General features: G+C 46.9%; 2 protein-coding genes across 3 annotated transcripts; one reads left to right on the plus strand and one right to left on the minus strand.

The window, feature by feature from the left end:
* The first annotated feature begins 1,003 nt into the window (after positions 1 to 1,003).
* On the plus strand, positions 1,004 to 3,258 carry LOC123053177 (uncharacterized). Its single transcript, XM_044476594.1, has 2 exons — positions 1,004 to 1,591; positions 2,182 to 3,258. Exons 1-2 carry the CDS (start codon positions 1,160 to 1,162, stop codon positions 3,082 to 3,084), a joined length of 1,335 nt encoding a protein of 444 aa, XP_044332529.1. The 5' UTR covers positions 1,004 to 1,159; the 3' UTR covers positions 3,085 to 3,258.
* Positions 3,259 to 3,421: 163 nt separating this feature from the next.
* Positions 3,422 to 7,218, minus strand: LOC123053178 (trihelix transcription factor ASR3). 2 transcript variants are annotated; one of them, XM_044476597.1, is made up of 3 exons: positions 6,177 to 7,218; positions 5,486 to 5,527; positions 3,422 to 4,014 (listed from the first exon to the last, which is right to left on the minus strand). In XM_044476597.1, the coding sequence occupies exons 1-3, from the start codon at positions 6,889 to 6,891 to the stop codon at positions 3,722 to 3,724; spliced, it is 1,050 nt and encodes a 349-aa protein (XP_044332532.1). In that variant the 5' UTR covers positions 6,892 to 7,218; the 3' UTR covers positions 3,422 to 3,721. The 2 variants fall into 2 exon arrangements, with proteins under 2 accessions (XP_044332532.1, XP_044332530.1); XM_044476595.1 differs by having other exon boundaries at positions 3,422 to 4,017.
* Between the last annotated feature and the right edge of the window lie 3,765 nt (positions 7,219 to 10,983).

Consider the following 10,983-nt stretch of genomic DNA (forward strand, 5'->3'; position numbering starts at 1 on the left):
TGGAGTGGCGAATTGTTGAACGACGTGGCGGCTTGGACCTTCTGCATCTGCAAGCTGGCCTGCAGCAGCCTGGAGCGTCGAGGGTGTTGGAGCAGAGAGTTGCCTGGCTCGTATCCTGCGGGCTCGACGGACCATCCAACCGGCTTTTATGCCGGAAAACTCCTCTTCCTGCTCGCCGGATGCCATGGATATTGTGGAGAAAATGGTGCAAGGAGGAGATGGGAGTGGGGTGTGGTACGATTTTTGCTTGGCGTCTGGCGCCGTTGAAATAGTGGGCCGACGGCCGAAGCCAACCGGCGTCGTGTTCAATGACGGGTGGCTCACGAACAGACGCGTGGTTGGAGTAGATTTCTTGGCACACACACTGGTTTAATGGAGGAAGGCGGGCAGTTTGTGGTCGTTTGAATGTGGCGAGGAGATGTGTTCAGCCGGGCGTGCAGCGGGCGGCACTGTCTCGGCCAGCGCACCGCTTCAATGCCGACAGTGAGAGGTCGCATCCGTTTTGTGCCGGCGTCAATGCGGAGCGGCCGCTCTCCAGTGGCATGAATGTGCGCAGCTGGCGTCAGGCCGGAACGCGCGCGAGCGCGGATATTTTTTTTGTGGGGCAAGGTAGTCAGGAGCGGGCGTGGCAGTGGTCCGGACGCCTGCAAAGCCTCTCATTTTGTCTCCGGTATGCAGAAAAAAAACATATTCGAACAGCGCGGTCCGAATGTAAGCGGACGGTTTAAAAGTCGGTGTTGAAGATGCTCTTACATCAAAACCATCTGCAATTATGTGCAAGACCGCTCAGGGGTTGATTGCTGATTAGGGGCTGATTGATCTGATATGGCAAAGTTTAGGGGCTGGTTTATCCGCTTTTAAGGGGTAATTTTTTGAGGAGGAAAAGTAATACTGTACTACTGTACTTTTTTGCTTTTCTAAAAAAATATATTAACTGTGCATGTGACGTTCTAGCCCGTTTCGGTACCGACACCAAAGCCCGGGCCCAAGCCCAAGCCGGAAACGATTATCGACCGCGAGTTGCCGTCTTCAACTTCAAACCTCGCAAGCCTCTCAGACTCGAAGCAAACCCCCATCTCAAACCCACAGCGCACGGCCGGGCCGAGGGGAACTTTCGAGAAGCTTCTGTAAGATTGGTTCGCTGCCTCGCGTCCGATCCATGGCGGCCGAGGGGGGCGGAGGAGGAGGCGGCGGCGGAGCCGGGGAGGGGTTCGAGGAGCGGGTGAAGCGCCTCTTCGGGTCGCGTCTCTTCGGCGACGTCCCGAGCTCCTCCTTCCCGGCAGCTTCCTGGTCCGTCGCCGCCGGAGATGTTGAGCGCCAGCGCTGGGCGCGCCCGTCGGAGGCCCGCGACGAGGAGGAGGAGCGCGCCGCGGCCGAGCGCGCCGACACGCCATGCTCGTCCGCGTTCTACGATGCCAACGGGTGCCTCCGCGGCCGGAGGCGGCGGTCCAAGCAGGACTTTGAGGACGACCCCGAAGATGATGAGGAGGATGAGGAGGATGTGAGGGGCGAGGACGATAGGAAGGAGGAGAAGGACGAGGAAGAGGAGGTTAGGGTTTCGATCGGCCTCGACCCGACTCTGGATCGGGAGGTGAGAGAAAAATAACTTCCGATTTTATTTGATTTGACCATTTGCTATTCGATGCTGTATTGCTTGTGGAAATTAGGGCATTGATTATATAAGATAGTAAGGCCGATTTGGCTTCTTCTTTTGCTACTCATACCCTACTGCTTGCTGAAGAAACGTTTCATCTGTAGAGTGTATTGATCTCCAGTCTCCTAGCGGGGTAGAAAAAGTGCTAAGTATGGGGGATTGGAGTATCGTTGTCATCAATTTGCTCCCTTCATGTTGTTTGCTTGTTGTGATTTTCGCTTTTGATTTTTGCAATGGGGTCTTTTTCAAGGGAAATGCCGCAGGGGATAAGAGTCTATTCCACAGTTTCAATGGAACCTTAAGGACTGTTCATTTCTTTTGAAGGCCTTTTGCTTTTGCTAATTACTAGTACTAAGATAAATCATAAAGCAAACCAGACTGTTTGTAGACTTATATAAGACGACTTTAACATGAAAACACTAAAATTATCTAAATCTGATACTAAATGCAGGTAAGGAGCTTTTGCTTTTGTATTTGGCATACCTATCTATTTGCACCTTGTTCTGATTGGGTGTGTTATCTTTCAGGAAGAGGAGGACAAATATGATAGAGCGGCATTTGGTAAAGAAGATGCTGCAGAACGTGTGTACATGAGTGAAATCATGGATGAGGGCATTAATATGAGCATCAATACTGTAGTGCCTGACCTCCTTGATGATACCATTGATGAGATCTGTGGTTTATCCAAGGATCCTCGGGCAGATCTTGATGCAGCATCTGCAAGGCTCAGAGAAGACAATAGTTCAGGTAAAATTGGCCTTCATTCTCCAACTCAAACCAAGGAGTGTCCAACTGCTGGAATGCAAGCAATGAGAGCTCAGGATATCGGTGTGAAACCTATACTGAAGAGGAAGGAGGAGCAAGCCGATTCAAAACCAAGGAAACGTGTGAGGTTTAATGCCGATGTTAAAGAACAACCAGTGGAGCTTCTTGAACATGATGAAGATTCTCCCATGGTTCCTCAGTCAATGGATGTGGTCACAACAAAGGGCAACTTGGGCAACTCCTCCACGCCGTCTGGGGTTCCTGACTATGTTAGGAACCCTTCAAAGTACACATGTTACACTATGGAGACACCAGAGAGTACTGACGAATCAAACAGGAGAGCTCTTGCAGACTTGCACAATCTGTTAGGCAGATCAGATCCCAACAAGATGCAGCCTGAGACACCTGCTGAGATTCCTAGTTCAGTCACATTCATCCCTAGGAAGAAGTCAGTTGATGCCATGGTGGTGGATGAGGGCCCCAGATTTAGTAGTGCAAACCCATCTCTCATTAGTGCAGCAGCAGCAGTAGCCTCTGATGGAACTGACCAATGTGAGATGGATGAAGATGACCCTAAAGCATCACCACCACCACCACCACTGATGCAGACCAACTCTAAGATGAACTCCCGGCGTTACAGGTCAAGTAGAGCAGATGATGAGTAAAGCTGATATTCTGGAGCCCTTTGTCAATGTATGTTTAAGAAAATTTACAAGTTTAAAACTTCTCGATGATGCTACATGTGTTTAGTGGATACTTTGTTGTACCTATGCCTCGGTTTTGTGATCCGAGTTGACCAGCTGTTGTTAATTACGGTTTTATTTATAGTTGTTAATTCATGTTTGAATTTCTTGTGCTGGGAGCTGTGGTTAATGCAGTTGCACTCCTAGAATTCAATAAGTCACAGTGATGAGCAGTGTATGCTGAAACATCTTTTGCTTCCCTTTGTAGTTTCGTGACAAACATAGTGTTTTACTGTGCATTCAAGAATCAACTTGGAGAGAAACAGAACATCCCTGCAGTCCACAATTAAGCACCAAGATTCCTCCCCTGGAATCAGATTCACCAGAATACACAAGGTTGTGCCCTTTTGATGTACAACAAATGTCATTAAGCTTTTGCATCTCCCATGAGGAAAATAGGCCATCTCCTTCAGGTTTCTGACTAAATTTCAGAACCAGTCTACAAGAAAAATCAAATGCCGAGATACTCTACCAATCTGTACATTCTTATAATTTCATGCTATTTCCCTTCTTATTTGCAGTAATTATTTACTTTGATCAAGACGTTTACAGCAGCAAACTACAGCTTGTCAGCAATTCTGTAGAGGGCATCAGCCACCTTGCCAAGCACACCTAGCAAGCTGCTCACTTGGTCCTTCCTCTGCTCCCTATCCAGTTGGCAGTTGATGTTCTGCGCCTCCAGCTGTGCCGCCACCATCCGGCTGCTCCGGTCTAGAATCTCAACAAGCTTGCCCTGCAGGTCAGCGGTTTCTCCTGGGGCATCATCGCTGCGCTGCCTCTTCTGCCCACCCTGCGGTGGTGGCGGCTCATCGGTAATTCTAATTTCTTCTTGTTGCTTGCCTTTGGATGTCCCTGCTGTTAAAAATTTGGATTGTTAGGTAGCGCTGTTGTTTGTCTCGCACTGCTTGCACATCATGCTTAAATTTAGGCGTTGTGTTTGTTGATTTGGGAGAACTTCATCTTGCTGAAATAAGGTAAACATAACAACTCTTGTTTCTTCTCAACTCTCATAGGCGAATCTAAAGTTTTGGGCTCTGTTCTTATGCTTTTGATTTGTTTGTGAGTTGCATGTTAGACCATCTCTGTTCACTGATGTAAGACGATTTGGCAGTTCAAATTGGCAGTTCAATTTGAACTGCCAAACGGCTTAAATTAGTGGGCAGAGGTAGTAGATGAGAAGAATAACTCAAAAATCTACATGTAAAAATGAGGTACCAGCTAGTTGATTATTTTTCTAAGCAAAGGAAGAGACTAAAGTCATGCTGGATTGTCAGTGAAGTGAATATAGTGAATACCACGAATACTTTTGGTCATTTCAGAATCTGTGCAAGACTTCAATTGAAAATGAGGCTGGTCAATTTTCTCAATAAAATTCCAAGTGGATTGACCATAATATAGTTTATTAATCCCTAGAAGTAGCTAGAAAAGGACCCTAGTCAACAGATTAACATCACGGGCAATGTTTCTGAATTGGCGCTGCCTGAAACGTTAAAGTGTGGCAAACAATTTTGAATTATAGCTGCCTGAAACTGACATGCTCCCGTGAGCATCTCAAACCTGGTGGATTTGATGCCTAAGATACTTTCAGCACAATTTCGTTCATTTTCTTTTATAAATTCAGGTTCAAAACTATCGCTTATTAAGTGCGTTTTGTGTACTTGTTAACTGCCAAATTATTCACTACTAGCAGTTGCACGGAACATCAAGATCTTGTGGGAGAAAAGGATAAACGAGGGAAGGCCTTATTTGTAAATGTGGAGAGGAGTGCGGGTAATTGTCATAGTTTTCTTCCTATCCGTTAGATATAGATCGGGCGGCCTATATTGCAGGATGACAGACACACCATCATCACCAACTCTGCTTTTTGTAAGAGTAGATATATTGTCAACTGAAAACAGGCCGAACATCAGTGTTTGTTGCCTGCGGTCAGTTTTTCTTACAAAAGAAGAAATGATATGTAATTTTGGTTTATTGAACTTTTTCTTCTTAATGAAACTGAGGCATCTTTGAGAAAAAAAAATAGCAATAGCATTCACCATCTAGCAGGGTTGAATGACACGGGTAGCCTTTAATATTCTTACTTGCGAAATTATGTGATGATTTTAGTATATTTTCGGATTTTAGAAAGTAGGAATAAGACAAAACTTTAAATATTTAATGTTTAAGATTTTTTTTGTCGGATGAAACCAGTGGGAAATATATATTCTGTTATAAGTGGGAACAGGTCCAAAACGAGGACCGTAAGAAACTTGAGAGCAAAAGTATGGAAGGGAAAATCTAAAATGTTTGATAGGAACCATGTAAAATTCAGTTATTTTTTTACCTTGCTCTGAGCTCCCTTGCGTAGGTGCCTCGGTCTTCTTCTCTGCGACCAACACCACAAGAAGCAAAACTATTTCAGCCAAGCAACCAACCAGACTATGACAGTATTAAAAGAGTCTAATCAATCGCACATGTAACTCCAGGAATCAGAAAGAATAGTTAATTCAGATGCCCTGCCCAATATCATCGAATAACTAACAAGAAAAAATAAGGAACCAAATTTTCCGTTTGAATGGATGTCAAACCCGTCGACACAAACAAAACTGATTAATCGACACAACAGCAGAGCAGCTCCTACATTCAGCAGTATAAAACTGGCATAGTTGTCACCCCAAATTGAAGAATCATTCTGCATCCTGGAAAGGATAATAGCAGCAAGTGTTGTGCAGGTCAAATTATCACGCGGCAAAACCTTTTTTTGTTCAACATGCCCCTAATTGCGCCTCTTTTGTGTATTAGAAGAACACATCAAGACGGCAAATCAAGCACCAAATCAAATTCTTGGATGCAGAAAAGGTCACAAGTCCAAGACGAAATTTGCGCAAGAAAAAAAAGGACGAAATCTTGTGCTACTGTACTACCGATGAAGCTCACGCTTTTACCGCCAAGAATCAGCAACAAATCAGCGGCTCAACTGCACCATCAATTCAAAAAGCACACATTCTTCGCATGCAAGGGAGCGGCGCGCTCACCGGGTACAGGCACGGGCACGGGCACGGCCACCACCGCGGGCGGCTGAGATGGAGACGGATATGGAGCCGTCGGCAGAACCGGCACCGGCACCGGCGGAGGCGCAGGCGCAGGCGCAGGCGTGGACGTTTCCTCGTCCTCTTCCTCAGACGACGATGAGGACGAAAACAGCCCGTCGTCCCCGGCCACGGACGCGCGGCCACTGTCGAACACCACCTTCTCCTTGCCCTCCTCCTCCCCAACCTCCGCAAGCACCGCGGCCGCATTACTGCCACTGTCGCGGATGCCGCCGCCGCCGCTGCCACGGCCCTCGATTATGTCGTACACCTCGCGGTCGAAGAAGCCCGGGAGCCTCCTCTCCCGCCGCGCGTCGTTCCGCATGGCCCAGAAGGACACCTCCTTCCCCGCCAAGGACGGCAGCGAGCGCTCCCACTCCCTGATCTTCTTGTAGTCGCCGGCGAGGTTGCTCCACCGCTTCCGGCACTGCACGGGGCCCCGCTCCACGCCGTGCCGCCGGCAGTACTCCGCCACAGCCGCCCACTTGGTCGGCTCCGCGGCCGCTCCGCCCGCTGCTCCCCTGCCCCTGCCGCGCCCGCGTACCTCCACCACCCGCTTCCCCTCGATGAGGACCAGTATCTCCTGCCGCGTCCACCGCGGCAGCCGCGCCGCGCGCCCAGGCCCTGCGATCCCGCCGCCGGGATCACCGGCGCTAGACATGCCGCCGCACGCACGGCGACCTCGTCCCCTCTCGGAGCGCGCCGGTGCAACGGCGAGGTAACAAGTGTGGAGGGAAGGGAGGTGTGGCAAGCAAACCAACGGAGGGAGGAGAAGGGTGTGTGTCTTAACCCTTAAGCCGCGGATTGGGAGAGAGTGGTCTTAATTAGGTGTAAACTAATGGCGATTAAGTGGGGGATTACGGGGAGGATTCTCCAGGGAGGGAGGAAAAAGGAAGAGTGGTTGGAATGATTAGAGGAAGATTAATGGAGGGCAATTCCATCATGGAGCAGTGCGGGTGGGAATAGGGGGGCGGGCACCTATTGTTTCCGTTCCGGTTTTCAGCAATACTAGTACTAGTAGGGTAGGGTAGGGTGAGGTAGACTAGTACTGTTGTGATATTCATTCCTGTGCCTTTTTCGTTTTCTGTTTTGGCCGCAAATTCGGATCCTCTGCTTTTTTTATGTGATGAAATAATTGTAAGGGTCGCTGCGATACGCTCATGGGAGTACCACACAATTGTTTCACTGTAGCTTAATAAATCGATCGTATTGGTGCATCTTCGGCAGTCTAAAATTTTCTATCTTACTCGTGTCACCTAAGGCCTCACGTTATCCGCGTACAACTTGAGAAGAATAGCCTCTTCGAACCATTTCTAGTCCCTATCAATCTATCATCATCTTTCTCAAAATTTTAAAAAATATCTATCATCTGTTGTTATCAGTACATCTTCACTATCCCCCAGTCCTACCTAGTCCTACCACTGGGTTGCCCCTTGGCCTTTGGGTAAGAGGATATGTGGCCTTCTCTCTTTCGAGATTTTGGCCAATGACCCTGCTAAGATCGAGACAGATAAATCGGCTCCATTGCGGGTGCATGCACTTCCAGGTTTGCTAAAGCAGGATTACTTTTTTTTTCAAGAAAACTTTCGATCTATTTATCATATGCCAGAAGAAAAATTACAGCCATGTTCGTAGACCACCTAGAGACAAGTACAAGCATTCGAGCGAGCCGAAAATGCACCGCCGTCATCCCATCCACCCCCCGACAGTCAGAAAACCGTCGCGTTAAGGCCCCACAAGACCAACGCACTAGAACAATAACCGCCACCAATGATGGGAAGCATAGATCGAAAGAATTCAATCTGTAGACATACGAACAAAGATGGACAAAGATTGGATTCAAACAAATCCATCAAAGACCAACATCGACTGAATCCTGCGAGATCTACCGGTGACACACCTCCACACGCCCTCCGAGGACGTGCATCACTGGAATGGGAGCTAGGCAAGGAGAACTTAATTCCATCTTTACGAAGCCGTCATTGCCTCATCTTTGTGAACGTGACACAAACCCTAAACAAACTTATAAAAACACCTAAACGGAGCAAGATCCCTCCCTCCGACAAGAGCGGGGTCCATTGTGGCCCTAGGGCCACCGAAGACGAGGCGGACCGAGGATGGTGCCGTTGGGAGGCAGAGAAACCCTAAGCTTCTTTTCTTGGAGAAGAGGAGGTTGTGGTTGCGTTTGACAGGACGGCTACACGGTATCATCCTTTCTTCCAATTAGCGAACCCTCAAAGCAAGGTTGCTTTACCCTGCAAAGAAAAAGAAACACAATTTTTTTTGGACAAGCGAAAAAAAGCAAGATTACTTTACTAAGGATCACTTCAAAATTATTCGATGCTAAAAAAACGGAAAACAGCATGGGCTAGGTGCAACGGAAAAACGCAGATGTACCTATGTGCAAAGTGGCGTGTACCCTCTGTATTAGTCAAGTTGCGGTACCGGCTGCTTTTGAGCTGGAAGCTCATCCCTAGAAATACTTTTCGTTTTAGGTATACCTTTCTTGCACAACTGAAATTGTAGCAAAACTAGTTCTAGCTTGTTTGGGTAACTTCCCTGTGGATATGCTTAAATCTGTCGCTCACCTTGCTTTCCTAACCAAGGGGAAAAATTAGCCGCATAATTAAGCAATAATTCAGTTCAAACAAAATTAAGCAATGGTTCATGGTGAAGGCGAGGTCTTTCTTTCTATTTTAGTGGAGCAGATTACGCACCAGTGGCGTAAAGAGACATCAGATAGATATACATAGTATTATTGGTTGTTTTGCTTTGGTACAACTCAAAATATTTTATATTTTTTATAATTATTGCGAGCAGTTCCACTAGTTTTCCGATTAAAATTTGGAGGGAGGTCTATAATGGAGGAGTTCTAGATTTTAATTGATTGGTGGACAAGCTATACCCTATGTTTTGTGGGTTTGTTCCATGTAGACCTACTAATATAATCATGGCTCCACTGATTAAGAAAGGTGCTTAGAGCTAGCTTAGTGCCATGTCTTATATAGTCCCTACTGCCTTCCACCACCCATACACATCTCTCTAATCAGTAATCACATTGCCTTTCTTTTTTCTCTTCTTCTTGTATATATGTTCCTTTCAGACGATTGGCTCTTCTAGACCTGTTGCTTCGATCTTGTCCAATCAAGTCGCCGGCCAGCCAGGTCCCGTTCAATTTATTTTTTCTGTAGGTAGGATTGTGTGAAGGACGCTCTCTCACTCAAGCGAGGATTTAATAGGAGGCTGGTGGGGCGAGGCAAGGGACGTCCATCTCCAACTTTAGGAGGCGTTGAGAAAGAAATGCATATGCTTCTCCACTCCTCCAACAAATGTATCCCCTCTCTACGTATGAAGCTACGCGACTTTTTGTCTCTGACTTGTCTTCAATTTCTCATAGCACGGTGATTTTTCATATTTGTTAACGTTGTCAGAATTCTGAATTTTTTAGGACTATTTGCATCATTCTCTAGTGTTGAGAGGAGGGTTCACAGCTTGTATATATACTCACTCACTCAACTGCTCATCAAGGATACAAGTCAATTGTGCTACAGACCGGTACTGGATATATTGAAAACAAATCCCAACCACTCAAACACCTCTGGCTCGGTTCAAAAAAAAAAAAACTTCAAAAAACCGGCAGGAGCATTGCCTTTTTATATGGACGAAAAAGAGAGAAATAATATGTACAGGGGCACACGTTTCTGAGGGGAATGTGGCTGAACCACCGAAAACCAACAAAACAAAAATGACTCAATCGACTCCCACGGTGGGCATGGCGCCGCCAAATGCCATATGATATTGCCTTATGCCCGCTATAGCTAACATGACCACCTCGAGGTGAGGCATGCGCGTGCCGGTGAAAATACGCTTGTTCCTCTCCTTCCATTCCACATGGCGTAGACCAGCCTACCGCTCCAGTTCTTTCGGACCTCATTTGATGTCGAGTCAATGATATTATCCCACCAGTCAGATATACCGCCAGGCTCTGACGGAAAGTTGAAACAGGTAAAGTCTCTCCCGTCCAGGCACTCACGTGGTTCCAAAAAGCAACAGAGAATGGCCAGTCCTTGCAAAGATGTGTCACTGTTTTCGGAGTCTAGAGACAAAGCTAGCACAAAGGGTCATGTGGCCATCCATGATCGGCAAGCCTATCCGCATTGAGAATTTTGTCGTAAAGAATGAGCGATTCAAAGAATTTGCATTTGGGCTTAGCATGCGTGGACCAGATCTTGGCAGAGTCAAACATGGGGTGAGATCCATGGGTTTGGGCCGCATGGGCCAAAGACGAAGAGTAGACCCCCATTGGCTGTCAAATTCCAGGAGAAGGTGTCTTCATGATTTGGCGTAAGATGGGTTTGGCTGATCCATTCCCATAGGCCAAATACTTGGCGACCGCCCCGATCCAATTATCCCCACTGAGCTCAACGTGAACCGGCATGCGCTTTTAGGTAGTGAACTTGAAGAGCTCCTGAGCAAGCATCCTTTAATTGGCCACTCAGAGGGGTATTCTTAGGTCCATGCACCCGCACTGCGAGATGCAGGATCTCCCTCTTCGCGGATGATGCTGGTATTTTTGCGAACTATCATGTGATACTTGATTGGCATAACCCATTTAAACATTAAAATCATGATGGAAAGTTTCATGGTTATCATTACTATTTATAGCATACATGTCATCACCAAAATCATCATAGATAGCAACTTTGTTGTCATAATCAATTGAATCCTCTTCTGAAATAGTGGAATCATCATT

Source organism: Triticum aestivum, chromosome 2D, assembly GCF_018294505.1.
Source record: "Triticum aestivum cultivar Chinese Spring chromosome 2D, IWGSC CS RefSeq v2.1, whole genome shotgun sequence".
Classification (NCBI taxonomy): Eukaryota; Viridiplantae; Streptophyta; class Magnoliopsida; order Poales; family Poaceae; genus Triticum; species Triticum aestivum.